The 26,900-nt window shown below is 37.6% G+C and overlaps 7 protein-coding genes across 9 annotated transcripts; all 7 read right to left on the reverse strand.

The window, feature by feature from the left end:
* Positions 1-1,762: 1,762 nt before the first annotated feature.
* Positions 1,763-6,028, reverse strand: LOC105188532 (odorant receptor 4). Its single transcript, XM_019843817.2, has 5 exons — positions 4,610-6,028; positions 2,880-2,979; positions 2,566-2,676; positions 2,178-2,333; positions 1,763-1,908 (listed from the first exon to the last, which is right to left on the reverse strand). Exons 1-5 carry the CDS (start codon positions 5,410-5,412, stop codon positions 1,855-1,857), a joined length of 1,224 nt encoding a protein of 407 aa, XP_019699376.1. The 5' UTR covers positions 5,413-6,028; the 3' UTR covers positions 1,763-1,854.
* Positions 6,029-7,803: 1,775 nt separating this feature from the next.
* LOC105188533 (odorant receptor 4) lies at positions 7,804-11,318 on the reverse strand. Its single transcript, XM_011150055.3, has 5 exons — positions 10,305-11,318; positions 8,983-9,082; positions 8,655-8,765; positions 8,088-8,243; positions 7,804-8,015 (listed from the first exon to the last, which is right to left on the reverse strand). Exons 1-5 carry the CDS (start codon positions 11,102-11,104, stop codon positions 7,962-7,964), a joined length of 1,221 nt encoding a protein of 406 aa, XP_011148357.1. The 5' UTR covers positions 11,105-11,318; the 3' UTR covers positions 7,804-7,961.
* Positions 11,319-12,198: 880 nt separating this feature from the next.
* On the reverse strand, positions 12,199-14,880 carry LOC105188511 (odorant receptor 82a). Its single transcript, XM_011150023.3, has 5 exons — positions 13,609-14,880; positions 13,285-13,384; positions 13,069-13,179; positions 12,697-12,852; positions 12,199-12,351 (listed from the first exon to the last, which is right to left on the reverse strand). Exons 1-5 carry the CDS (start codon positions 14,412-14,414, stop codon positions 12,295-12,297), a joined length of 1,230 nt encoding a protein of 409 aa, XP_011148325.2. The 5' UTR covers positions 14,415-14,880; the 3' UTR covers positions 12,199-12,294.
* Positions 14,881-15,010: 130 nt separating this feature from the next.
* On the reverse strand, positions 15,011-17,795 carry LOC105188534 (odorant receptor 4). The gene is made up of 5 exons (XM_011150056.3): positions 16,346-17,795; positions 16,055-16,154; positions 15,780-15,890; positions 15,456-15,611; positions 15,011-15,241 (listed from the first exon to the last, which is right to left on the reverse strand). Exons 1-5 carry the CDS (start codon positions 17,149-17,151, stop codon positions 15,176-15,178), a joined length of 1,239 nt encoding a protein of 412 aa, XP_011148358.1. The 5' UTR covers positions 17,152-17,795; the 3' UTR covers positions 15,011-15,175.
* Positions 17,796-17,881: 86 nt separating this feature from the next.
* On the reverse strand, positions 17,882-20,157 carry LOC105188535 (odorant receptor 4). 2 transcript variants are annotated; one of them, XM_011150057.3, is made up of 5 exons: positions 19,003-20,155; positions 18,510-18,609; positions 18,282-18,392; positions 18,055-18,210; positions 17,882-17,998 (listed from the first exon to the last, which is right to left on the reverse strand). In XM_011150057.3, the coding sequence occupies exons 1-5, from the start codon at positions 19,785-19,787 to the stop codon at positions 17,942-17,944; spliced, it is 1,209 nt and encodes a 402-aa protein (XP_011148359.1). In that variant the 5' UTR covers positions 19,788-20,155; the 3' UTR covers positions 17,882-17,941. The 2 variants fall into 2 exon arrangements, with proteins under 2 accessions (XP_011148359.1, XP_019699415.1); XM_019843856.2 differs by having other exon boundaries at positions 17,941-18,210; positions 19,003-20,157.
* A 246-nt stretch (positions 20,158-20,403) lies between these two features.
* On the reverse strand, positions 20,404-22,534 carry LOC105188536 (odorant receptor 4-like). 2 transcript variants are annotated; one of them, XM_011150058.3, is made up of 5 exons: positions 21,690-22,534; positions 21,488-21,587; positions 21,217-21,327; positions 20,924-21,079; positions 20,404-20,532 (listed from the first exon to the last, which is right to left on the reverse strand). In XM_011150058.3, exons 1-5 carry the CDS (start codon positions 22,523-22,525, stop codon positions 20,479-20,481), a joined length of 1,257 nt encoding a protein of 418 aa, XP_011148360.2. In that variant the 5' UTR covers positions 22,526-22,534; the 3' UTR covers positions 20,404-20,478. The 2 variants fall into 2 exon arrangements, with proteins under 2 accessions (XP_011148360.2, XP_025158825.1); XM_025303040.1 differs by lacking the exon at positions 20,404-20,532 and having other exon boundaries at positions 20,842-21,079.
* Positions 22,535-24,402: 1,868 nt separating this feature from the next.
* LOC105188537 (odorant receptor 82a) lies at positions 24,403-26,465 on the reverse strand. Its single transcript, XM_011150060.3, has 5 exons — positions 25,585-26,465; positions 25,180-25,279; positions 24,966-25,076; positions 24,698-24,853; positions 24,403-24,523 (listed from the first exon to the last, which is right to left on the reverse strand). Exons 1-5 carry the CDS (start codon positions 26,382-26,384, stop codon positions 24,470-24,472), a joined length of 1,221 nt encoding a protein of 406 aa, XP_011148362.1. The 5' UTR covers positions 26,385-26,465; the 3' UTR covers positions 24,403-24,469.
* Between the last annotated feature and the right edge of the window lie 435 nt (positions 26,466-26,900).

Genomic DNA, 26,900 nt, shown 5'->3' on the forward strand with positions numbered 1-26,900 from the left:
CGGCCGCCCTCCGCTCTCTACACGCTCGTTGGCTCACATGTTTTAATTAATAACTCGGTAACTATTGCCAATTTGACATTATGGTACGTGACTTTTCTTCTCGGCTACACCCAATCTATCTCCAACTTTCGTCTGCATGATCAGCTATCAAACACCCTGTATACACCCCTGTATACAAAAGTAACGGGCCATCTTAATAACTCTTCAGTATTTAAGTTTCAAAGAAAATGATCTGAATAAAAGTTGTAGAGATCTACCTTATGATGACCTTAACTTTGACCTTGACTTCTATTTTCAAGGTCATTTGAAGGTCAATTTGCGTTTTTTAAACGGGAATCCTTATTTTTTATTACACTGTTTTTTTCTACTAGTTAATTTGACCAACTTTTGTCCAAAACATTTTTTTATTTGTCTAATATTTTTTTAGATATTTGAGGAAAACTTGATAACTTTTTCAATTTAACTTACGATATTTCGCTAACTATTTGTCGGAGAAAAAAGTAGTGCTAGACTTTCTTGCTTTATTTAGTCTCAAGAATATATTGTTACAATAGCGCCCTGACTTTTGTTAATTTACTGACTTTTGGAAACTTCAAAATTATCAAAAAATCTAAAGCTAAAGATATACTATTTATGAGCTAGTTGGTTATGTTTATCGGTTTTATCTAGTTCATCCAATTGTTTGTACAGTATGTTTAATTGATTACATGCATAGGTCGCAAATGTAATAGCTAGGCTACAAACACCCGTTACAACGAAACCTATTACTAACATCAACGTGAATTGCGAAGTTAGCATGATTTCGTTTGCGGAACTAAATCTCGTGTCGATAAATTTTTGATATGACGAACATATCAACGGATGTATCATAATAATCGTCTCATTATCAATAACGATGATAATAGTTTTCATCACCCTGGCTAAGTTAAAGAACATAATACTGCTTTGCATGATCAATCCACAAAGTCCAGTGATGAGACGGCCCAATTTGGCATATTGCATCATAATTTTATAGTCCTTAATTTTTTGAACAAGTTGCCAGTCTTTATACGTGTCTTGTATACATTCATGAAGATCATTTTTGCTTTTGAGCAACAAGAAATAATTAATAACTCCCATCAATCTAATATATTAATGAATCCATTATATGCATTTTCATCTCATTAGTCTCTGCTTCGAATATTACGTATAATATGTTACCATTATTGTCGTTACCCAGTAAATGAGAATTTATAGCATTATTGCGATCTTTATTATTATTTTATATTTATAAGGATATATCTCTGGCCAAGCACCAATCACTATGAGAAACCATCTATTCAGCTGAACACTATAATCAAAGCCGTCTTCGAAATTGGGACTTTCTGGCTGAAGTTTCTTATTTTATAATTGCTTTGTGAAAATATCGAATACACTGCCGAGGTGTATCATGTTATAACGGTAGTTGAGTAAGCGCATGCGCCAACTTGGAGGATACATTTGGTAGATATTGATGTCTTTTTCTTTCCTGAGAAGGATATGGGAGCAAATCAATAATCGTTCCGAGTGAGTGCTTTGTCCTTTTAGTTGGCTAAAAGCGACAGAGCTAAAAGTAACCACACTGCTACAGATACGTGAAAATACAAAATGTAAAAGTGAATAAGGACTTTTCACAATTATTGTGGTTTATCATTTAGTTTTTCAAAAAATCATCAATAAATATAAATTAAATTCTGTGAAGAACTAAGCAGGAAAGACTACCATGTGTGTATTGTAATCGTGATTCAGTTTATTAAATATTTACTTGTCTGATGAGTCTTCGATGTGTTCTATATTTAAAAAATATGCATTGTACATTTCCTATTTTACTACATTCTATGTAGTCATTGTTCGCAAAATATTTAAATATATCATGGAAGTTTTCATCACCTGAAACAGTGAAATTTAGTTTCTGTTCACAATCATATAAATATACTGTGTTAAAATTATGTTTGTGAACAAATAACATAACATAATATGATTATTATTAGACGATTTAATATAATAATGAAGAGAAAATTAAACTAAATCAATCGATATTTCATTAGACATTTCAGATTTGTTATAGTGATTTAAAATTAAAAGTGGACGGGATTGATAGATGATTTTTATTGGATATAATGCCATTAAAAAAAAATAACTCACTGAATATTACTTACATCTCCAAAAGTTGCAATAGACAAATGAAATAATTTTCCCGCAGTTATCTTAATTATGTTATTCGATCGTGCGATTATTAAAATAAGACAAAGTGCAGATTTTTTAGGTAGTTTATACCAATTAGTCATATATGCCATCTCCCCAACATGTTTGCACTAAAAAATACATAAGTAGAAATATTCTAATTTATATACAAATAGTAGCAATATAATTATATACAAATATATGGCAATACATTATAAAATATTATGGATGCTATAGTTAAAGATATTTATTCTATTTATTTGAAATGTTTTACACAGCTGCAATATTTAAATAATGTTATTAGCCATTTTCGTAATGATAATATAATAATAATTTTAGTATTATATAATATAATAGTTTTACCTGTTCTGTCAGAATTTCGCCGACGTAACAAAATATAAATACATTAAAGCACATAGATAAATATAAAATGATATACGATACTACTTTCGTTGCGTCAAATGCACTCCAGTTCTGAAATATTAATATAGAATTTTATTCACTCTGAAATAAAAAAGAAAAATACTTACTCTGGATGAAATAAAATTAATTAATTTCTTTTGTTATTAAATTATTTCGCATTGTTCTTTCACATCAATTCTATCGTTATTAAATAACGGTAACGTCTTTAATTATCCATTGCCATATATGTTATAACATATTTTCTCTAAGCATACCACAATAAAATAATATCCAAGTAAACACATATTTAACGTAGACCCCATTAATTCCGTGAAGCAGGCTTTATACATAATATTCTCCATACGTGCTATGAAACTGAAACATATCCATACGGTTTTAACATGTTCAATAATGAAGGCAAAAGTGACGTTTTTATATTGTAGAATATTTTTGCATATTACATATGTGAACAAATACATTTAACAAATAAGTCGATGTTCTTCGTATATATTAGGTGTAGTAAAAAGAAATCCATTATTTTTCCAATAGACGGCTTTAGTTATTTGTATCTCGCGTTGTATAAGTCCGATCGGGTTCCACTAAATGGCGTTAGAAAGATGAGATTTCGTACTAAAAAAACTTTTCTGACAGTTTTGTGATTAGTTGACTCAGTTTTGTTTGAACGCGCGTCAAAGATGGACACTAGCAAAGAGAAAATACGCTATATTTTACAGTTTTTCTTCGATAAAGACGAAAACGCAAGCCAGGCGGCTGAAAATGTGAATAGTGTTTATGGTCCTGATACTGTAACAGCCAATCACGCGCAATTTTGGTTTCGTCGATTCCGTTCCGGTAATTTTGATGTCAAAGATGCACCACGCACTGGAAGGCCAATTGTCGAAAATATCGATAAAATCATGGACATTGTCGAGTCCGACCGTCATGTAAACACTGTTTCGATTGCCCAAGAGCTAAAGATTGCACAAAAACCGTTTGGAACCATTTGAATAAGGCTGGATACAAAAAGAAGCTCGGTGTATGGGTGCCACATGAGTTAACGAAAAAAAACCTCATGGACCGAATTTCCATCTGCGAATCGCTGCTGAATCGCAACAAAATCGACCCATTTCTGAAGCGGTTGGTCACTGGTGATGAAAAGTGGATCACTTACGACAACGTCAAGCGAAAACGGTCGTGGTCGAATCGCGGTGAGCCGGCGGAAACGGTGGCCAAGCCAGGATTGACGGCCAGGAAGGTTTTGCTGTGTGTTTGGTGGGATTGGCAGGGAATTATCTACTATGAGCTGCTCCCCTATGGCAAAACTCTTAACTCGGAACTGTACTGTCAACAATTGGACCATCTGAAGGAAGCAATCGCCCAGAAGCGGCCAGCTTTGGCCAATAGGAGAGGAATTGTGTTCCATCAGGACAACGCCAGGCCACACACATCGATGACTCGCCAGAAGCTCCGGGAGCTTGGTTGGGAGGTTCTTATGCATCCACCTTATAGTCCGGACCTGGCACCAAGTGATTACCATCTGTTCCTGTCCATGGCGAACAATTTTGCTGGTGAAAAATTCGCTTCAAGAGAGGCTTGTGAAAATCGACTGTCTCAATTTTTTGCCAATAGGGACGAGGGCTTCTATGAGAGAGGCATAATGAAATTACCTTCAAAATGGCAACAAGTTATCGAACAAAACGGCGCATATTTGACCTAAATCGGATCATTCTAACTATGGTAATTAAAGCCTTCAATTTCATGTAAAAATAATGGATTTCTTTTTACTACACCTGATATTATGGTATGAGATAGTATCTCAAAATCTTGGAAAATTTAAAATTTTATATTTCAGGTTTTCGAGTATTACTCGAAAATTTATCCATAATGTGGAAACATAATATTTACTTGTTGTTATTGTATTTTTATGTAATATTGTGTCTAATATCATATATCCACACTAAATGCAATGGAAAATTAACAGTTAACATTAACAGTTAAGTTATACCTCAGAATTCTCAAATGATGTTCTACGACAACAGCCAGATTCTTATTAATCGAACGTTCTTCCTTATCATCGTCATCTACAAGCTCGTTCAACCATGTGTACAATACACTGAGCTGACCACAAGCGTGCATCGCGAAGACAGCAGCAAAGCTGCACATCCCTACTGTAGAAGAACTCACTACGAATGCCGAGAAAACTTGCACAATCAACATAATCTCGTTTATAGGGCTGAATCTCGTGTTAATGAGCTTGCTATATGCTGGACATGTCATTGGATGCATCGTATAAGTTTCGTTGTCGATCACGAAAGTAGTGGTCTTCATCGCCCTACCTAACGTGAAAAGTATCGCGCCTCCTTGCATGAAGGCAGCGCTGATTCCTGCTATGAAGCGGCCAATCTTGGCGTGTTGCAGCATCACTTCGCGATCGTTGATTCTCTGTACGATTTGCCAGTCTATCTCCATGTGTCGTATGCAATCGTGAATGTCTTTGCTGCGTTTTAGCAGCACATAATAATTAACCGTGCCCATAATCCTGTGTAATAGCGATCCCATGACGTTCAATTTGGACTTGAAGCTCTCCTTCTCGAACGACACGTACAGTATGCACGGCACTGTAATTATCGCCACCGTCATCGCGCACGTGAAAATTTGTATCGACATGAAGATTCTCTTGACCATACTCGACGAGTTTATTTGCGGCCAAGCTCCGATCGGTTGGAGGAACCACCGGTTTATTTGTAAACTGTAATCGTTGACATTCTCGAAATCGATCTGTTTCGAGATACCTTTCCGACGTATCATGGTCGTTTAACGAAAGCCTACAATGTACTGTTACGATGGAGAGCGCTTTGGCAAAAATTGCATTCGAATAAGCGCCTGCGCCTGCTTCAGATAAAGTTTGGTGAACGCTTATAGCGATACCTTTTTATCTCCAACTAGAGACAAGTATATGTCCGATCAATAATCGCTCCTAGCTAGTACTTTATTCTGTTAGTTTGGCAAAAGGTTGCATCTTGAGAGGAATATGACGAACTTTTTTTAAGAATAAGTATCAATTTATTCGAATTTCGTATCTAGCTGTTGAGTGTTATTTTGCGTTTGTAATTTTACGAGGTAGGATACAAAGCATAATAATTTAAGGTTTCTAGATTGATGAATTGGGACATAAAGTTCAAGCGGTAATGATAAGTTTTAATTTTTCTATTTGATTATCGTTTAAGTAAGAGGACGTTATTTAACTATAATTTTCTGCATTTCTAATTGCTACTACATCGATATATTTGTAGTTATATAAAAGATATAATTTTCATTCACTACGTGCACGTTGGTAGAATTTATAATGTAATAGCATTTTTAATAATGCATTTTTCAAATAGTAATTTATATGTTTGTATTTAAATAATACGAGGGTGGTCCGATAAGTACTTAGCCTACAAAAGAAAAACGAAAATTTTGGAAAAGTGGCGATTTATTTCTCAACATAGTCTCCTTTTAGCTCGATACACTTGACCCAGCGATGTTCCAACTTATTTAACCCGTCTGAAAAATACGTTTTCTCGAGGTCTGCAAAGTAGGCCTCCGTGGCGGCGATGACCTCCTCATTCGACTCAAATTTCTGCTCGGCGAGTGACTTTTTCAAGTTTGGAAACAAAAAGAAGTCGCACGGGGCCAAATCTGGAGAATACGGTGGATGGGGCAGCAGTTCGTAGCCCAATTCGACCAATTTGACCGTGGCGAGGGCGGAAGTGTGAGCCAGTGCGTTGTCATGGTGGAAGAGCACTTTTTCCTTCGCCAAATGGGGCCGGTTTTTCTGCAATTCGGCGTCGAATCGGCCCAATAATTCGGCATAGTACAGCCCTGTGACCGTTTTGCCCTTCTCCAGGTAGTCGATGTAGATCACACCTTGTGAATCCCAGAAAACGATGGCCATCACCTTTCCGGCCGATAGGACAGTCTTCGCCTTCTTCGGAGCACGTTCGCCGGGTGAAGTCCACTATTTCGACTGTTCCTTGGTCTCTGGTGTGTATCAGTGGATCCATATTTCGTCGACGGTCACGAAACGACGCAGAAACTCCTTCGGATTGCGCTTAACCACTTGCGCTGGAAAGACGTGCCACGCACGTCGTAATGCTTTTGTCACAGAATCGCCAACGACGTGGTATGTACGTCGTCATGCGATTGTCACAGAAACAAAAACGACGTGCGTGGCGCGTCGGGTGGGATTGTTTGCCAGACACAAATGCCAAAAAGAATCCACAGCGAAGGTGTAGAGTGTGTACCAAACACAAAAAACGAAGTGAAACTATATGGGAATGTAAGAAATGCCTTGTACCATTACATGTTCCGAGAGATGACTGTTTCGAGAGATACCACACTTTGCATGATTATTAATAAATAAATTAAATATTTATATTTGTATAATTTTATAATCAATCGACGCTCTATATTCCCTTCAAAAAGCTATTAAAAGTCCTAGGTCGAAAATAAATTAGTTTAGAAAATATAAACCTTTTTCCGATTTCTGTAAGGCATCGAACACTGTGTGACGCCTCTCAGCGAGTTACACTGGACCGTTCTGGTACACGCGTCAGTGAATTTTTTGCCAGCGCAAGTGGTTAAACAGCGTCAAACACTGCTCTGAAGTGGTCTCACGGTTGCGCTTGTTGTCCGGAGTGAGCAAACGCGGCACCCATCGCGCCGACAGCTTTCTCATGCCCAAAATTTCATGCAGGATATGACCCACGCGGTCTTTTGAGATGCCTATTGTCTCAGCTATCTCGCGCACCTTCAATCGGCGGTCTGCCAATACGAGATCGTGGATTTTTGTCATGTTATCCTCCGTGGTAGCCGTTCTCGGGGCACCTGGGCGTGGCTCATCAAAAACCGACGTGCGACCACGTTGAAACTCGTTAAACCAATTTTTGACGGTCGCCATCGAAGGAGAAGAGTCACCGTACACAGCATCCAAGCGCTCTTTGATTTCGCTGCGCGATTTCCCTTCCAAAAACAAGAATCGAATCACCGACCGATATTGCTCTTTTTCCATTTTTCTAAAATCCGCGGACACGCCCGCTTCCACACGCGATCAAAGCAAAACTACGAGTCCGATTCGGCTGAAATTTCGACAGTAACCGTCTACGAGAATGTACTACACGATAGTAAATTTCTCTTCGATAGTGGCGCCATCGGGCGGTGAGGCTAAGTACTTATCGGACAGCCCTCGTATATATGTGTAAATTAACCGCATCCATTGCTAGAAAAATTGCTGGAGATTACTAAGAAATTTAAAGAGTTACGATGACAACTAGAAAGTTTGCTAATACTTCATATAAAACTTGTAACGTTATTGTTTAAGTCGTCATGGTTCGAAGCATGTTTAGATATATCATTGAGGTCTTCATCACCTGAAATGTCGCGCGATCGTACAGATTATATTAGGTTTATATGAAAAGCAACATACATCAGCATACACTCACGTCACCGAAAGTTGCAATAGAAAGATGGACCAGTTTCCCCGCGGTTAATTTAATTACCATACTCGATCGGGAAATAATCAATATCAAACCAAGGGCAGTTTTGTGGGGTAAACGGTACCATTCAGTCATATAGGCTGTTTCGCCTATCTGTTTACACTGTTAAATAATTTTTTTATAACATATGAAAGTTTTAACATTTAAATATTATATTTTGAAATTTTATGAATCTACTGATGAACGCGTTTAACATTTCATTTTTGTGATTTTTTTTAGCTATTAAAATGATTCCATACTTAAGATATTATCTTATTGATGTATCTCATTCATTTCAGTATGCTGTGATCGTATCGTGTAACATCACATCACATCCATATTCATTGTAAAAATTGTTGAAGATTGCTAAGGAAGAGTTGAGAACGAGATAACTATTTACAAATGTTGAAAAACATATATACTTTGGAAGATTACTGTGAGAGCTGCAAATTTACGATTGACATTCTGAGGTAAACGAGGCACATCAAGAACGTGACACGTCAAATTATCTTTAGATAAGTAGTGTTCTTTTACCTGTTCTGTAAGTACTTCACCAATATAACAAAATATAAAAATGTTGAAGCTCATGGACATGTATATGATCATATAAGCGATTGAGGTTTGTTTCTCTATTACATTCCAACTCTGAAAAATTTCGTATATTTCGCTTCAAAAAATGAAGATACTTATTCATAATATGTCATTAATATTAAGAATGTTATAAATTCAAATGAAATATTAGCTAATAATTTAATACTGGAACGTTTCTTTCAACAATTGGTTGACTCTACACGAAAATCGCGGGATATTGAATTGTTGTTGAATTTTAATTATATATTCACCTTTCTATTTTTTAGCGTACCGTAATGGTGTAATATCCAAGCATACATAGGTTAAACGTACATCCTAGCAACTCGACAAAACATATTTGATTTAAAAGTGCTTCCATACGCATCACAAAGCTGCAATTGCAAAAATTTTAACGTGTCATTATAAATGTCCTTTAATCTTCCTTAAGAATAAATTGCATCATTTAAACTGTGCGATCTACATTATATCGATATTTAAATGTAATATATTAACAATTTTTATTAACATTATTACATTAATAATGAAAAAATAGATTATTGAATTGAATTTTATTAAATTATTATTATTATCAAGTTTTATAATTAAATATATGAGAAGAGGCTGGAGGAAGGGAAGGAGGGAGAAATAATAAGAAGGCGCTGGATGGAGATGAGGAATAGGGCGAGGAGAGGAAAGGAACTGGGGAAATGGGAGGAAGAAAGGAGAAGGTTTTTTGAAGATAGGGGGTGGAAAATAGAAAAGGTGGAGGAGTTAAGGAAAGGGGGAGGGGAGATAAGGAGAGAGGAAATAAAGATTAGAGAAAGGAGAAGACAGGAGGAGGAAAGATGGGAAAAGATAGGAGAATCGAGATACAATGAGGGATATGGAAGGGTGAAGGGGAAGGGGGTGCCAGAATATTTGAAAATGGGGTGGGGAGAGAAAAGATGGAGGAGGATAGCGAGATTCAGGATGGGATGTGAGTTGAGAGAAGGAAGGTATTGGGAGGAGGAGGAAAAGAGGAGGTACAGGATGTATGGGAGAAGAGAAGAAACGTGTAAGTATATATGGGAGGAGTACACAAGATGGGAGGAAGAAAGGGGATGGCAGGAGACAGAGAAGGAGGTGGGAGAGGAGGGAAAAGGTGGAGAGGTGGATGAAGGAAGTGGAAAGATGGTGGGGAGGAGTGGAGGGGGAAGGAGGGGAAGGGAGAGGGAGATAGAAGGAACACCGGAAACGGAGGTCATGGTATGAAAGGAAAGGAGTGGAGAGTGAGAGAGAGGGAGTGAATGGAGAAGTATGATGTGTGTGTGAGGAGCGCTCTCTCTCTCGAGCGAAATAGTATGTAAGAAGTAAGAAAGCGAGAGTAGTATGTAAAGGATAGGATAAGAATTGTAACCCCAAGGGGAGGCAATAAAGAATAAATTATAATTAAATATATAATTGAAGTATTTTTTTATATATATGAGGATATTAATAATTTAATGACAAGATAAAATATTGAATTGAAATTTGAAGACGTCAAAATATATACAGATACGTAAATTTTAACTTGTAACACGTTAGAGAAGAATATGAGTAAAATCAGAATTGTTTCCATTTTTTACAGTAACGCACCTTAATACCCTCAAATGGTGTTCCACGATAATAGCCAATCGACGTTGAACCGCATCGAATTGTCTCCGATCGTCCACTAAGTGGTCCAACCATCTCATCAGCACATTCAGCTGACCGCATGCGTGCATCGCGAATACCGCCGCGAGACTACAAGCGCTGATAGTGATCGAATTAACGACAATGCTAGAAATGAGTTGCAATACTAGAGCGATCTCGCCTTCCGGGCTGTATCTGATATCCACAAATTTGCTGTAAGAGGGACACGGTAACACGTGTACTATCACACTCTTATTGCCGATGTAGGCGATCGTCGGCGTGATGCCTTGCAGCAGGCTATGGGAAAACACGCCACTATGCATGAAAACGGCGCACAAACTAGCGACGAACCGGCCGAACTTGGCATATTTCAGCATCACTCGCCGGTCTTCGATTTCCGTCACTGTTCGCCAATCGGTCTTTATGTGTTGCATGCAACGACGTATTTCGCGGCTGCGGAACAACAACGAGAAGTAATTCATGCCACCCATGCACCAGTGGCTCAGCGGCCCTACGGCTTTCAATTTCATGTGGATGTCGGTTTCCTCGAACAGGATGTTCAGGATGCATGGTACGACTACGAAGGCTATCAGGGAGTAGCAGATGATTATTTGTATCGTCGACCGCAATTTTTCTCCGACCGTTGTTGTGGCTGATCTCGGCCAAGCACCTACTGACTTCAAGAACCAACGATTCAACTGAAGACTGTAATCGCTCGCATCCTGTTGCGAAACCGCGGATGTCACAGGCTCGTCGGTGTCCATGATCACTCAAAGAAGGCGCGAATGTTACTGAATGGATTGCTAGACGTTGCGGACAAGAAGTGGCGCTTGCGCCTGTGAGAGGTCTATGTTTCTTGGTAGGTAATAATAGGATATTTTTTGTGCGTGTCTAGTAAGTCGATCGATAGTTATAGTGCGTAGAGTACAGTTACATTATTACCGTGAAGACTATGGGTTGTCTAACAAGGAAATTGACTTCCATGATTATATATGATATTATAGCGAATGTGTACTTATATGTTTTGGTTTATAACTCATGAAATTATTCTCTCATATTATTTTACATTTATATGTTTAGATATTTAATACTTGCGAATCGCGTGCCGCGTTCTTGAATATGTTACTCCGAAGGAAATACTTTTCATGCAATATAATAAGCATGCACAATAATAATTATGCTGCAAATTCGTGAGTTAAGTATTCTTATGATCTTATGAGAAACATTGTTGTGGAAATTTCTAATTGCTATCTTATTAAAGGCAATATCGTCACGGATATTGCATTTGTTCTATGCAAAATATATACAATTTTTAGCATTAGTACATAGTCGTACGTATTCATTCAATACTCATTTCTTTAATTAATAAATAAATTTGCATTAAAATATTTTGTTACTAATAACTGAAAATTTTACATAGTTTTTTGCAAAGTGGTAGAATACTTTTTTATTTAAGTTTATCTAATTTATACATATACAAATATGAGAGCTTTGTATGTATTGTTAAATACTCTACTATATACAGATACTAGTGAAAATATTTATCTGTTTCGGTTGACACATGGAATTTTTCTTTCATTATTCTACATTTATGTGTCTAAATGTTTAAAGATTGCGGATTGTGTACGGTGTTCTTAAAAATGTTCTTAAAAGTATTACTCAGAAGAAAATATTTTTTATGCAATATAATGATCATCTTGCAAACTTGTGAGGTAAGCATTTACGATCTCTTATGAAGCATCGTTATTGAGATTTCGAAATAATTATTTTTAGTTAAAAATCGACATATCATCGATATATCGATATCGTTTTAAAATAACATAATGAGAAATACATAGTAGCCTCCATAGTACTTTATTAAATATTCATTTATTAAATATTTGTTCTATCTTGTAACTGTATCGCATCTGTTATATACAAAATATATATTTTACTTTTCCTAATTTAACATTGTTTACGTAGGTGTCATCGTTCTTAATATATTTAAATAGACCACAGAAGTCTTAATTACCTGAAACAGCAAGATCTTCCTTTTTCTATTTACAATAATGTTACTTATTTTGGAAAATTTAACATTAGTACATTTAAATTTACAAATATCATATATTCGAAGATATAGACAGATAATAAATAAAGAGAGATGAAGAGAGGAATTTTGCAATAATTTGTAATATATGTAAAATATAAAATATAAGAAATATATTATTAATATATTTATAATTATATTAATATATAATTAATAATAATTAATAATATATTTATAATTATATTAATATATAATTTATAATATTATTAATATATTATTACATTTTTATTAATACATTGTCATAATAAGTAGGATATACGTTCTACTTACATCACCAAAAGTTGCAATAGACAATTGAAATAATTTACCGGCTGTTACTTTGATAACGTTATTGGATCGCGCTATTATCAAAACGAGACCGAGGGCAGTTTTATGTGATAATTCGTACCAATTGGTCATGTACGCTTGTTCGCCAACATTTTTACACTAAATAAACATGATAAATAAACATACGCGTAATAAATTCATCTTACAAGCGTACAGGAATATGTCGAGATGAATTAAAAAATATCGTAAAATAAAGTTCAAATGCAATATCAGTAATTGGATAAAAATCGAGTAATAAAATCACATATATGATATGATACGCGTGTACGTGAATATGAAAAGAAGAGTATTAATTATTATCTCGAGCTTTAATACCTGTTCCGTGAGAATCTCGCCGATGTAGCAAAATATAAAAATATTGAAAGCCATAGATATGTACACCATGATATATGACGTTATTTTTGCCCCGTCAAAATCACTCCAGTTCTGGAAAATCGGAAATGACATTTAATATTTTATAAATGGGGAAAGAACAAAACTACTACTACGACGCTACTACAACATATTCACCTTTTCAGATCTTTAGCATACCGTGATAGAATAATACGCAAGCAAACACATATTCATCGTGCATCCCACCAATTCCACAAGACAGATATATTGCATAATATTCTCCATACGCGATATGAAACTGCAAAGCATGCGTATAAATGTACACATCTTTGTAGTAAAAAGAAGCTGCAGTAAACTTCAAACTTCCTCTCACAACAATGTCACTCTCGTGCAACAATAGTTATTTATTATAGATTGATACGCTAAAATGTCGAATGTGACTAAATGCGTATAATCTAATTAACATCGCATGAAGTGAGGTTCTTGCGAAACAGTACGGTCTTTGATCGACGAGTGAATTACCTCAGCACTCTCAGGTGATGATCCACGATGGCGGCCAGTCTCTGATTCGCCAGATCATTTTCCTTATCTTCGTCGGCAACAAGTTTGTTCAACCACGAGAACAACATGCTCAATTGGCCATAAGCGTGCATGGCGAATACTGCAGCGAGACTGCATGCGCCCACCGTAACCGAATTCACTATGAAACACGACACCAACTGCACCGCCAGCATGATCTCGTTCGCAGGGCTGAATCTCGTGTCGATGAACTTGCTGTAGATCGGACAGGTCATCGGGTGCATCGACATGGTCTCGTTGCCGATTACAACGGGCATGGATGTCATCGCCTTAGCTACGGTGAAAAGGAATGTACCGCTCTGCATGAAGATCGCACAGAAGCCGGCGACGAAACGGCCGATCTTCGCGTACCGCAGCATCACTCCTTGATCACTCATCTTTCGTGCTAGCTTCCAGTCCATTTCCATGTGCTGGACACATTCGCGAATATCACCGCTGCGCGTCAGCAGTAGCCAATAATTAATCGTGCCCATGATCCAATGGCTCAGCGGGCCCATGGCGATCAATTTCATCTGGACGTCCTTCTCCTCCAACGACACATATAACAAGCATGGCACCATGATGATCGTTATCAAAAAGATGCAAGTGAGAATATGTACTCGTGAGGAAAGTCTGCGTATTGTCGACGTGCTCGCATATGGCCAGGCTGCGATTGGCATCAAGAACCAACGAGTCAACTGAAGGCTGTAATCGTTGTTGCTTTTGTATGCGAATTCGATGTCTGTCGGCATGCGCCCGTGCTTTGTCATGATCGCTACGCGGAGGCGCACGATGCACTGACTGCCACGGCCGATGCACCTGTCCGGAGGTGCACTGAAACGGGCGCCTGCGCAAATCTTTAGAATGAATACGTTTGATGTAATGAACGGCTAGGCTGATGTAATTTTTTTCTGGAAGAAGCGCGTGTACGCCTAATCGATGATTGATGCATGCGGAAGTATCGCACGCGCGTTGACCACGTGGGCGGAGAACACAAAGGGAAACGTATGCAGGACGCAGGTGAAAAGTACTTTGCGTTATTAATTTCGTCCTGTAGAATTGTGTGTGCAACTTGCTATACAATATATGTGATTAAAGGAGAGTGTTAACTTACGACAATTAGTGGGTTTGTTCTTTTTCGAAGAATTTCCTGAACTGGTGTATACTGGTGCAATAGATTAGAGTGAGACAAATATACATATACTTTGTTTTATTCTAATTTAAAGCACCAATGTACATCAGTTCAGAAAGTCCTTCGAGAAGAAGTTTAAATAATAAATATTTTATAAATCCCATAAATATTTGATCTTTTGAAACTTGGAAGATTTGCACGTTCAACTTGAATATCAATGCAATCGTGTTGTATTCGTGAATAATTCGGCTCTAAAAGCTATATTGTAATCACTTGTTTCTATTGTTTATTAAATACTGTTTTCTACTTGGTAGATGGTACCACACATCTTAATTCCATATAAAATATGGAATTAAGTATTAAGCCATATTAAATTTCTTTGCTAAAGCTACAATATATTCACACACAAATGGAGGGTGTCATCGTTCGCAACATATTCAAATATACCATGGACGTCTTAATTACCTGAAAAAGTAACATCTCTTCCTTCCTATTTATAATATAAATTAACAATATTTCAAACGTTTTTTACACTACATTTAAAATTAGTGCGTGAACGTAAACTGAGAAGTGAAGTCACGTAAGAACGTTCTAATCATTTATAATATAATGTAAAAACAATATACATTAACTTTTTATTGATATGGTTCATTATGAGTGTAATGTATGTATTACTTACATCACCGAAAGTTGCGATTGATAATTGAAATAATTTTCCAGCAGTCATCTTGATAACGTTACTCGATCGTAATATTATCAAAACAAGTCCGAAAGCAGTCTTGTGTGGTAATTCGTACCAGTTAATCATATATGCCTTTTCGCCAACACTTCTGCACTGATAAATGCAAAGTTCAAAGTTTTTTTTTCTATGAGTAGCCCAAAAATATAAAGAAATTTATGAAATATCAAGGTATATTTAAACATGATATTTAAACAATATTAACGTCTTTATAAGGAAACTTAAATAGTTATCCCATGCCATGAAATATCGTTAAATAGTTACCTGTTCCGTGAGAATTTCGCCGATGTAACAGAATATAAAAATATTAAAAGCCATAGATAGATAAATAATGACGTATGACATTGTTTTCGGTGCGTCAAATGTATTCCAATTCTACAAAGCCAGACATATAAGTTTGACTAACGAAAGATTGATTACTTTTACTATTTCAGTCAAGTTATTCAATCGCGTTAACCTGGGTATTTCGTGAATAAAATATATAACGTATACATATATTACAGGCTGTCACATATTCACCTTTCACATCATTAGCGTACCGTAATAAAATAATATGCAAGTAAACACATATTCATCGTACACCCCAACAATTCTACAAGACAGACATGTTGCATGACATTCTCCATACGCGATATAAAACTGCAACGTATACATATAACTGTAATGTTCGGTTGCATTCTCTTCTTATAAGAAGAGCAAGCAGAAGAAAAGATGTGAAACTTTGATTAAATATAAATTTCTATACATCCAATCTCAAGCCATTTTTTAAGTAAAATTTCATTCAACGAATCGAGTTTCGAGAACGACCGAATTCAATGCTGAAGCGATACCTCAATACCCTCAAATGATGTTCCACGATAAGAGCCAGCCTTTGATCGGCTGATCCCCCCTCATTTCTATCCACGACGAGTCCGTTTAACCACGAAAACAGCATGTTCAGCTGGCCGCACGCGTGCATAGCGAAGACCGCGTCGAGGCTGCAGGCTCCTACCGTGACTGAATTCACTACGAAGCACGATAGCAACTGGACTACTATCATGATCTCATTCGCTGGACTAAATCTCACGTCGATGAACTTATTGTAAATCGGACAGGTCATCGGATGCATCGACACAGTCTCGTTGCCGACGACGACGATCGTGGTGGTGAGCGACTTGGCTATGCTGAAGAGAAAAGTGCCGCTCTGCATGAACACCGCGCAAAATCCAGAGACGAAGCGACCGATCCTGGCGTGTCGCAGCATCACTTCTTGATCCTCGATCTTCTGCACAAGTCGCCAGTCCGCCTCCATGTGCCGCACGCATTCCTGGATGTCGTCACCGTGTGCGACTAACAGCCAATAATTGATCATGCCCATGAACCAGTGGCTCAGCGGGCCGAAGATGCTAATCTTTACTTGAACATCCTTCTCTTCCAACGACACGTACAATAAACACGGCACTGCAATGATCGCTATCAAGCTGGAGCAGGTGAGAATATGCGCATGCGACGAAAGTCTAGCCATCCTCGTCGTCGTGGTCGTGCGCGGCCAAATGCCGATCGGCATAAGGAACCAACGAGTAAGTTGGAGACTGTAATCATTGTTGCTCTTGCACGTGATTCCCGTGTTGCTTAACACGCGCTCAGAAGCCGTCATGATCGCTTCGCGAAGGCGCACGATGCACTGGCGATGCGGTAGTGCTTCGGCTGGAGCTATATTTGTATGAGCGCCTGCGCGAATCTTTAGAGCGAAGCTTCCATGAACGAACAAAGTGAAATACTTCCGAAGAGAGACTTCTGCATGGCTGATCGATAATTGTTGTTCTCGAAACTACAGCGTTGGAGATCTCGACGGAGAACGCAGTGGGAACAAACAGAAAATGGTCAGAAGTGATTTCATTAACGTTCTTTTGTGATACCTTGTGTATATTGCGACATTAATTAAAAAAATGCCAAGTACTTATGATAATTGATTTCTTGTCACATCAATTTTGCGGCAGTTCGTACCGATTATACAATTATATTACCGCACGTACAGATGTTTCAAGTATTTTGTTTCATTTTTATAGCAGCGTTTATAAAACTTGTCAGTTATAGCGAAAAGTATGGCGATAAAATATTTCACATCGGATATAATTGTAAATTTAAATCATATCTTTCACTTGCTCATTGTGTACCATATACGTCATATGTAATGTATATTTTTAATAACAATATCACAATAAGATATCGTAAAATATTTTGAGTAGAATGCAAGGGTTAAAAATTTCACGCAATATACATATTGTCGTAAATAATAACATTCTTATATGAACTATAATATTTTTGTTAAGTATCTCTACTTTTTAAAAAAGAAATACCTTTATCTCAAAGTTATGTATGTTTATTTTAAAAAATGCTATACAAGTAAGAGATAAACATAGAAAATCTCTTACAAGCACGCAGATTTACGTCATAGTAACGGTTCGCAACATATTGAGATAGACGAGAGAGGTTTTGATTACCTGTAATAAAAAATTATTCTATCAATAACTCTAAAATGAAGTTTATCGGTACTCACGTCGCTGAAAGTCGCGATAGAGAGTTGAATCAATTTTCCAGCAGTTATTTTAATCACGGTGCTCGATCTCGATATGATCAAGATTAAACCAAGAGCTGTCTTGTGAGGTAAGCGATACCAATCGGTCATATATGCTGTTTCCCCAACTTTTTTACACTAACAAATAAGATAACGCCATACTAAGAATGCACAAATATATGAAGATCTAGTCGATCATTTTTCCTTACCTGTTGTGTTAAAATTTCACCTATGTAGCAAAATATAAAAATATTAAAACTCATCGATATATAAACGATAATGTATGCCGCTATACTCTTCGTGTCAATTTTATTCCACCACTAAAAGAATCGTAGCGCATTTTTTTCCAAAAATTTAACAAAATTTTCGGAATTTAATTGAGAAATGTCTCTAATTAATTCCAATTACATATTCACCTTTCAAGATGTTTAGCGTACCGTAATGGAGTAATATCCAAGCATACATAAATTAAACGTACATCCAACTAATTCTACCAGACATATCTGATTCATAACATCTTCGATATAAGCTATAAACCTGAAATTAATGTGATAAAGCTAAATTTTTCCTTTACATATAACTAAATCTTGAAAGACTTTATCTGTAGTACATGCACTAATATTTATTATAATTTTTCCATCCATATCTATATCAAGAAAGAGAAAGAGATTTTTTTTAAATATATTTTTGTTCAAAGTTCTGTAATTCGTGATATTTATTTATGCAATAAAAATAATGAAATGAAGTGATTTAACTTAAATCGTTTATATGCAAAGACTTGCAGCATTATTTCTTAAACAAACTTTTGATATCAATACATATATCGATATTTTTGGATGTTTGAATGTATAAATAAAATTGGATATATAAATTTACGATCACGTGATAAGTAAAATTATATTTTACTTTTAGATACTTAAGTCTGGGCACCTCAAAACACGCAGGTGATGATCCACAATGTTAGCCATCCTCTGTTGAGCCGACTCATTTTTCTTCGCATCCTGGCTTTCGACAAGTTTGTTCAGACGCAGGTTCAGGATGTCGAGTTGCCCGCATGCGTGCATAGCGAAGACAGCGGCCAAACTGCATGCGCCGACAGTGGTAGAGTTCACTATGAAACATGAGATCAGTTGCATCAGTAGAACGATCTCGTTCGCCGGGCTGAACCTGGTGTCGACAAATTTACTGTAAAATGGACACGGTAGCTGGAGCATCGAGACGCTCCCGTTGCCGACCGAGACTTCTATCTTCGTCATTCCGGATACAATGCTATAGGAAAACACGCCGCCGTGCATGAATACCGCGCAGAAACCCGCCATAAAACGACCCAATTTCGCGTTTTTCGCCATGATATCGCGATCCTGAGGTCGCTTGATAACCTTCCAGTCCGTCTCCATATGTTGCACACATCGGAGTATATCGGCGTTACGCAGCAAGAGAGAACAATAATTCATTCCGCCCATGAGCCAATGGCTCAGCGGGCCAATCGCTCGCAATTTCAAGTCAAGATCCTTCTCCTCAAAGAAGACATTCAACGCGCACGGTATCACGGTGAAGGCGATAAAAAAATAACAGGTGAATATCAGAGCTCTGGACACGGCCTTTTCACTCCTCGTGCTAACGGAGGATCGCGGCCACGCGCCTATTGGCTTCAGGAACCAACGATTCAGCTGCACGCTGTGATCATGGAGGTCCCTGATCACTGACTGACACATGATGGCTGTATGCCGGTACGACGTCTACTAATCGACCATCGCAGACGCGCTTAGTCGGTTATAATCGCGGCGTCTGCGCGAAGGTAAACGGTCGCTTACCACGAAAAGAGTTCGATCGATTGACTACCATCGTTGGACTTGTTGCTTTGCTGACATTGTGGTGAGTGCAATTATATAGTTTGAGCCGGTCGACTAAATAAAGACAAAGAAAAAATAATCTCTGCGCGCGCACAGTTCAATTGTTGTACATCAAATATAACACGTCTAATCTAAAGGACGATTACATATCATGACAAGAAAGGGTTGATCTTATAGATAAGATTAGATATGTGGAATTTGAGAAAGTAGCAGAAATTATTACTCCGAAAAATTCCAAATATCTCGTCTCACCCTGACAAATTTTTATAAGTCAATCTTCTTCGGAAAACAATAGCAAATCGCCGAGGTACTTTGCTAAGAAAATTTCCTAAAAATAGAAGTGTCTTCAGACGTTTCTGGGGGTTATGGAGTCCGTTTGAAGCTGTAATTATATTATAATTCGTATAATTTGTATAATACATTATAGCAAAGGAATACTACGCTCTGACAAAAAAATAAAACGGAAAAGAGAAAGAAAGAAAAGGAGGGAAATAAGTGAAGTTGACGCGTAGGTTCTTTGTCTAATTTATTCTAATTGTATGATATTTATAACTCATAGAGAGACAGTACGAAGAATGTTTAAGTAGGCAAGAGATGTTTTAATTACCTGAAATGAATGACACTTTAATATATTTGGAAAATACTTGAAAAATTGTGATATTGCCAATTTTTTTCTTTTCTTTCAGGAAATCGTTCAAACTCATGCATCAATGACTTCTTTAAGATATTCAGCAATTATGTATATAACGATGTATTTATTGCATATCATTTTTTTATATATAGCAATGTCTATTTTATACTAGACATATAAGTAGCAGTAAAGTTAATTATAAAGTTACTAAATTGAATGAATTAAATGAATTAAAAAAATAAATTTATGTACATTAATATATTATACATTAATATTGAACTTGATATTATTTATTGGATAGTGATTTAATATATATTTTTTTTACGAAGAAGAAAGTATATGTGGCATCGTAAGTATCGAGACTTACGTCTCCGAACGTTATTAAGGATAATTCAATCAGTTTTCCAGCGGTCATCTTAATTACAGCGCTAGATCTTGAAATAATCAAAACCAGACTAAGGGCAGTCTTCTGGGGTAAACGATACCATTCGGTTAGATAGGCCGTTTCGCCGACTTTTTTACACTGTACCGTTCATTTATACAACAAATTGCGATAAGAAGCTTCAGATTAAAGGACCATCGACGACTGGTGATAAGCTCGGTAAATGTCTTTGTTAATGACGTTGCAAATGCCGAGTTTTCATGAAAATCGTTTGTTACCTGTTCACTGAGAAGTTCACCGATGTAGCAAAATATGAAAATGTTGAATGTTATTGACACAAATAGAATACCATATGTCACTAAATTCTTGGTGTCTTCCGTATTCCATTCCTGAAAGATTGAAATACATCAAAACCGTCCATCATCGATATTCACCTGAACACTAATCTCATCAGATTTTCCTTTCTTTCTCGCTGAATAGCGCAATTGATGTACGATAATTAATTCAAACAAGAATGTAAAAGAAAGAGAGAGATATTTTCTGCCCTACCGTGAGGGAATAATACCCGAGCATGCACATGTTCAACGTGCAGCCGACCAATTGAACAAGACATATCTGATACATGACTTGCTCGATGCGCGACACAAAACTGCAAATAATAATATCGTTTCGCTACTACATATCTCGAATGAGAGACTCAGACTTCTCTCACCCATAAGCGTCGCGCGTTAACCGATATATCTGTTACTACCTTAGCACACGCAAGTGATGCTGCACGATATTAGCCAGTTTATACTCGACCAATTTGCGTTCTTCCTCGCCGTCGTCGCCAACCAACTCGTTCAACCACAGAAACAGCACATTGAACTGCCCGCAGGCGTGCATCGCGAATACCGCGGCCAAGCTGCAAGCACCTACTGTGATCGAGTTGACGATGAAACCTGATAGAAACTGTATCATGAGCACGATTTGGTTCGTCAGCTTGACCGTCGTGTCCAGAAAATTACTATAGAACGGACACGGCAGTCGAGGTATCGTGACGGTCTGATTGTCAATCACGATGACCAACGACGACATGCCTTTCATCATGCTATACGAGAACACGCCGCAGTGCATGAAGACGGCGCAGAAGCCGGCGACGAAGCGACCGAACTTGGCGCTCTTCAACATCACCTCACGATCCTCCGCTCTGTTCACCAACTGCCAGTCTACTTCCATGTGTTCGATACACCGGCGTATTTCGTCGCCACGTAACAACAGCGACAGGTAATTTAGTATACCCATCATCCAATGGCTGACGGGTCCGATGGCCTTCACGCGGATGTCAACGTCTTGGTCCTCGAGGAAAATGTACAACACAGAAGGTATCACTGTGAAGGTTATCAGTGAGTAGCAGATGAATTGGATAGCGTGCGATAGTATCTTCTCGGTGCTGGTCGAGGCGGGCCAAATACCAATCGGCTTCAGGAACCAGCGGTTCAATTGAAGGCTGTAGTCATTGTGCTGCTGGTGGAGACTTTTCTTCGCCGGCAGTTTGCTGTACGAGCGAACCAGCGAACGTGTCATGTTTGATCCGCGAAAGTACATTTTGTACTGTCACTTGACTGGTTGTCGTGACTACTTCGCGCAACGACGAGCACTGCTAGCGCTTGCGCGGGCTCTCGCGATTGTGTCGAGTTGCAAGAGAGAAGCACCTTCCAGCAGATAGGCGGAACTTTAGACGAATCAATAGTTTCCTGAGACTTTTTGCAGTGACAGTTGCCGATACTACTATCTGCCGATATGCGCGTCAAAGTGTAGAGAGAAAGAGTGAGAGAGAAAAAGGTAACATAAACATTTTAAGTTAATTGTGCAAATAATTTTCGTAAATATAACACGTTATTTTTACGTTTGATAGATTTGCAACTGTCTAGCGCCATATTTCTTTCCATACCAGAGAATTTGGGGCAGACGCGATACTCTTGTCTTGCAGAAGTACGCTGGAAATATGTGATATTATAAAATGAACGATGTCAATCAATGAGGTGAGCCATTTCACTTAATTTTATACGCTATGGTTAATTTCATAAACATAATAAAGATATGTTTCCATGTATCTTCATATATCAACGACAATAAATAACATTTTTATTATTGACGTCTCGTAAGAATAATTTTACAATTTGCGTATAGTACCTGTTAATTATTTCACCTGCGTAATTATTTATAAAATATATGAAAATATTGAAAGGAAAGCTGTAAGTACCACAATCTTTGTGCTTCTTGCATTTTATTCCTGAAAGTACAAAAACCATAATATCTTGAAATTGAAATGTTCTTTAAAGATCATGATTCGTTACATCAGAAGAAAATATGCGTGTTCGCGGAAATAGAAGAATATTAAATTCAAATATTTCATCAAATATACTGCATATTTTATATAATTAACGTGAGATGAATCGTTTAAAAATTAATTTAATTTTTGTCATCGATGAAATAATAGCTTAATGGAACAATAGCGAAGCCAACACAACTTCACCATGCATCCAACTATTTCTACTAAATATATTTGACTCATAACTTCCTCGAAACGTGACATAAAACTATATATAGAAAAAAATGTGATTATTATATCATTGGTTACGAATAAAGTGAACAAGATAATTGTTGCATCAACACGTACTGATACAAATCCAAGATCTCCTGTTGGCTTTTAACCTAGATTAATCGTTTTATGTAATAACGCTAGTTATTCCTCATTTCACAGAACAACCATTTTATAACCGTCGGAAGCGCAGTAATTTGTCCGTTCTATCGGTTTTTGTTTCAAGTCGTTACGGTGTCTACGAGTGAAGATATAGACGTTTGCGCTCCGCGTTCTCGGTCGGCTCAGCGCTTTCGTGGCGGCAGATTCGGTCACCTGCGGGGCGGCGCGATACACACGTGGGTAGAAAACAATAGCCGCATTCCACAGACGCATTTTCAAGAAGCTAAACCTCGCGCCGCACGTGACGGTACGCAACGAGAGCGGCCTGCCTTGCCCCACTCGACGGCATTGCTCCACTCGGCGGCCTTACCTTACTCCACACTCAGATGAATGTAGAGTATCCGGGATCGCTTTTCCTACACTTGTCGCTCTCCCTAGAGAGACAAGAACAGCACGAAAACAAACACAGTACATTGACGCGAGGTCAAGTGTCAGCATTCGTCGCTTCGGCATTAGCTAGCTAACACCACGCCGGCACCTGTTGTCGGTGTTGCGAATTCAAACGGCTTTAACTCAGTAATGAGTCGACGTAGCGACATGAAATAAAAACAATCTCCTCAGCAAGCAAAGCTGTATAATATTGTGCTGCAGAAACACGCTGAAATTATATGGAATTATGAGATTAACGATATTAATCAATGAGATAAACCATCTCGCTAAATTTTTCACACTGTAGTTACTTTTGTAAACTAGATTTATGTGCAAAATATTTATTACGTAACAAATATTATTTTACGCTAATGTTGCATCTCACAATGTTTGAGTTGTAATTTTTTTAAAATTACTTATACAGTCAGAGTTCTAAGCATATTCAAATATGCCACAGATGTTTTAATTACCTAAAAAGTACAATTAATTTTAACCAGTTGTTAAACATATATATATATATATGTATATATATAAATAATATGCAAATATATATAATCTCAGTTTCTAAATAATGCAATAACACATAAGTTAACGTTGATTTTATCTTTCTCAGTAAATGTACTTAAAAGATTTGTAATACTCACGTCACCGAAAGTTGGAATCGACATGTGAAATATTTTTCCAGCAGTGATTTTAATAACAATGCTTGAGCGCAAAATTATTAATATTAAGCCAAGCACAGTTTTACGCGGCAACTGATACCAATTCGTCATATAAGCAGCTTCACCGACCTTCTTACACTATTGCACAGTTGAATTTCTCCATTCGAAGGATTTCATGACAATTTTGATTATTACAAATTTAGCGAAAAATTTATTAAATCCGTAAAAAATATAAGCGCGTTTACCTCACCTGTTCCGTAACCAGATCACCGATATAGCAAAATATGAAAATATTAAACATCATCGACGTTAGTACAATGAGATATGTTATTAAAGTGTTCGTACTTTCCTCGTGCCATTCCTAAAAGATAAAGCGTATACAATTTGGTGGTATTTATAATAAAAATGGAAAAGAACAACATGGATGTTATCACATATTCACCTTTTCAAGTTTTTAAGCATACCGTAATGGTGTAATATCCTAGCATGCACAAGTTGAACGTACAACCGAGTAACTCCACAAGACATACTTGACGCATAATTGCCTCCATACGTGATAGAAACCTGAAATAGACGAAATCAGCAGTAATTGCGCGTACCTCAGACGTGTTTGTAATATATCTGTATAAGTAATTCCATATTTAAGATAATCATCACACTAAAATACACGAAATTAAACTAGAAAAAGTAAAATGATATAAAAAATAATTGCAAAATTTTACTGTTTCCAATAACAGCAAAGAACTTGCATAAATCTTCAAAACTTTGCAATCACTTTCAGAAGAATCAAATTCGATTATTTGCACATTTTTACAAAGCACAAAAATTTCCTACGCACAGCACTTTTAATTATGCGTTTTAACTTTTACCTTAATGCTCGCAGATGACGTTCAACGAGGTTCGCCAACTTCCTCTGGACGATGTGGCATTCGTCTTTTTCGCCGTCTAGCTCTTCAAGTCGCGACATCACTACACTGAGCTGGCCGCAAGCGTGCATCGCGAAAACAGCAGCTAAACCGCACGCACCAACCGTCGTGTTGTTCACCACGATGGTCGAGAGGCATTGCAGCGTGAGCACGACCTCGTATACTGGACTGAATCTGGTATCCACGATCTTGTTGAAGGACGGACATGGTAAGCGGCCAATCGCGACTGTCTCATTTCCGATCACCACGAGTATCGGCGACGTTCCTCTCGCCACGTTGTACGAGAAGATACCACCCTGCATGATGAGTGCGCAAAGGCTCGCGATAGCTCGCCCGACTTTGGCGTTCCTCAGCATCAATTCCCGATCGCGCTCCCTCTTGACCATACGCCAGTCCGTTTCCATGTGCTCGATTGATCTACGTATCTGCTTCTTCTGGTACAACAGCGAGCAGTAATTTATGCCACCCATGAGCCAATGACTCGTGGGTCCCACAGCCTTCAACTTGAGGCGGAAGTCCTTCTCCTCGAAGAGTATGTACAGTATGGAGGGTACCACGGTGAGAGCTATTAAAATGTGACATATTAATCTCAGAATCTTCGACAGTGTTCTCTCGGTAGCCGAGCTCGTGGGTAATTCCGGCCAAGCGCCTATCGGCCTCAGGAACCAGCGGTTAATTTGTAAACTATAATTGTTATTTCGCCTGGGAACGTCTGCAGTGATCTTGCCGGAGGAACGCATCATGCACGGATTCGCGTCGCGTACTGGTCACAGCTATTGACTATAACTCGAGTAACGACAAGTAGAATCAAACAAGTAGAATCATAGGCAGCGCTTGCGCGATCGCGTAGCTTATTCCTGACGGGGAAAAAGACGTTGCTGTATCGGCTGGCTCTAAGACAATATATAATCGATACTTATAGTACTCGCAACTTGTTGCGTCGAACATCAATGTAATTCACAGCGTAAGCAGAAGTAATAGAGACGGAAACAGCTGAACAAGTTGCTGTCAGTTATACGTCGTGTGTGTGGAAACACGATGAATTGTTCATTCGCGTAATATGGTCTTTTATGGCGGAAAATAAGTATTCTCAATTGAATTCAACGTTATTGAATAGTTATTGATAGAAAAGCAGTGGAGATCAATTTATTTTTGCCATGTAAAGTAAACGTCTCCTCTCTCAAAATACTTGTATATTCGTGTCCAAAAATATTTAAATTAATAAGAAATATATTTCATGGTATTTTGTACTTCGCAAG

Source organism: Harpegnathos saltator, unplaced genomic scaffold (genome assembly GCF_003227715.2).
Source record: "Harpegnathos saltator strain DR-91 unplaced genomic scaffold, Hsal_v8.6 scaffold115, whole genome shotgun sequence".
Lineage (NCBI taxonomy): Eukaryota > Metazoa > Arthropoda > Insecta > Hymenoptera > Formicidae > Harpegnathos > Harpegnathos saltator.

Bases quoted from the DNA above. Each gene is read 5' to 3' on its own strand.
- LOC105188532 (XM_019843817.2), bottom strand. From the start codon at position 5,412: ATGATACGTCGGAAAGGTATCTCGAAACAGATCGATTTCGAGAATGTC. The intron at 2,980-4,609 runs GTATAACTTAAC...GATATGTTTCAG, and splicing joins CATCATTTGAGAATTCTGAG to TTTCATAGCACGTATGGAGA. The intron at 2,334-2,565 runs GTAAAACTATTA...TGTATTTTTTAG, and splicing joins GCGAAATTCTGACAGAACAG to TGCAAACATGTTGGGGAGAT.
- LOC105188533 (XM_011150055.3), bottom strand. From the start codon at position 11,104: ATGGACACCGACGAGCCTGTGACATCCGCGGTTTCGCAACAGGATGCG. The intron at 9,083-10,304 runs GTGCGTTACTGT...TTGCAATTGCAG, and splicing joins CACCATTTGAGGGTATTAAG to CTTTGTGATGCGTATGGAAG. The intron at 8,016-8,087 runs GTGAGTGTATGC...GCGACATTTCAG, and splicing joins CTATTGCAACTTTCGGTGAC to GTGATGAAGACCTCAATGAT.
- LOC105188511 (XM_011150023.3), bottom strand. From the start codon at position 14,414: ATGACAAAGCACGGGCGCATGCCGACAGACATCGAATTCGCATACAAA. The intron at 13,180-13,284 runs GTATGCTAAAGA...CCGATTTTCCAG, and splicing joins TTGCGTATTATTCTATCACG to AACTGGAGTGATTTTGACGG. The intron at 12,853-13,068 runs GTATTAAAGCTC...ATGTTTATTTAG, and splicing joins GCGAGATTCTCACGGAACAG to TGTAAAAATGTTGGCGAACA.
- LOC105188534 (XM_011150056.3), bottom strand. From the start codon at position 17,151: ATGACGGCTTCTGAGCGCGTGTTAAGCAACACGGGAATCACGTGCAAG. The intron at 15,612-15,779 runs GTAACTATTTAA...TGCATTTATCAG, and splicing joins GCGAAATTCTCACGGAACAG to TGCAGAAGTGTTGGCGAAAA. The intron at 15,242-15,455 runs GTAAGTAATACA...TTACTTTTTCAG, and splicing joins CAATCGCAACTTTCGGTGAT to GTAATTAAGACGTCCATGGT.
- LOC105188535 (XM_019843856.2), bottom strand. From the start codon at position 19,787: ATGTGTCAGTCAGTGATCAGGGACCTCCATGATCACAGCGTGCAGCTG. The intron at 18,393-18,509 runs GTACGCTAAACA...CGATTCTTTTAG, and splicing joins TTGGATATTACTCCATTACG to TGGTGGAATAAAATTGACAC. The intron at 18,211-18,281 runs GTAAGGAAAAAT...CTTATTTGTTAG, and splicing joins GTGAAATTTTAACACAACAG to TGTAAAAAAGTTGGGGAAAC.
- LOC105188536 (XM_025303040.1), bottom strand. From the start codon at position 22,525: ATGTACTTTCGCGGATCAAACATGACACGTTCGCTGGTTCGCTCGTAC. The intron at 21,588-21,689 runs GTAGTAACAGAT...TATTATTTGCAG, and splicing joins CATCACTTGCGTGTGCTAAG to TTTTGTGTCGCGCATCGAGC. The intron at 21,328-21,487 runs GTAGGGCAGAAA...TCAATCTTTCAG, and splicing joins TCGGGTATTATTCCCTCACG to GAATGGAATACGGAAGACAC.
- LOC105188537 (XM_011150060.3), bottom strand. From the start codon at position 26,384: ATGATGCGTTCCTCCGGCAAGATCACTGCAGACGTTCCCAGGCGAAAT. The intron at 25,077-25,179 runs GTATGCTTAAAA...TTTATCTTTTAG, and splicing joins TAGGATATTACACCATTACG to GAATGGCACGAGGAAAGTAC. The intron at 24,854-24,965 runs GTGAGGTAAACG...ACTGTGCAATAG, and splicing joins GTGATCTGGTTACGGAACAG to TGTAAGAAGGTCGGTGAAGC.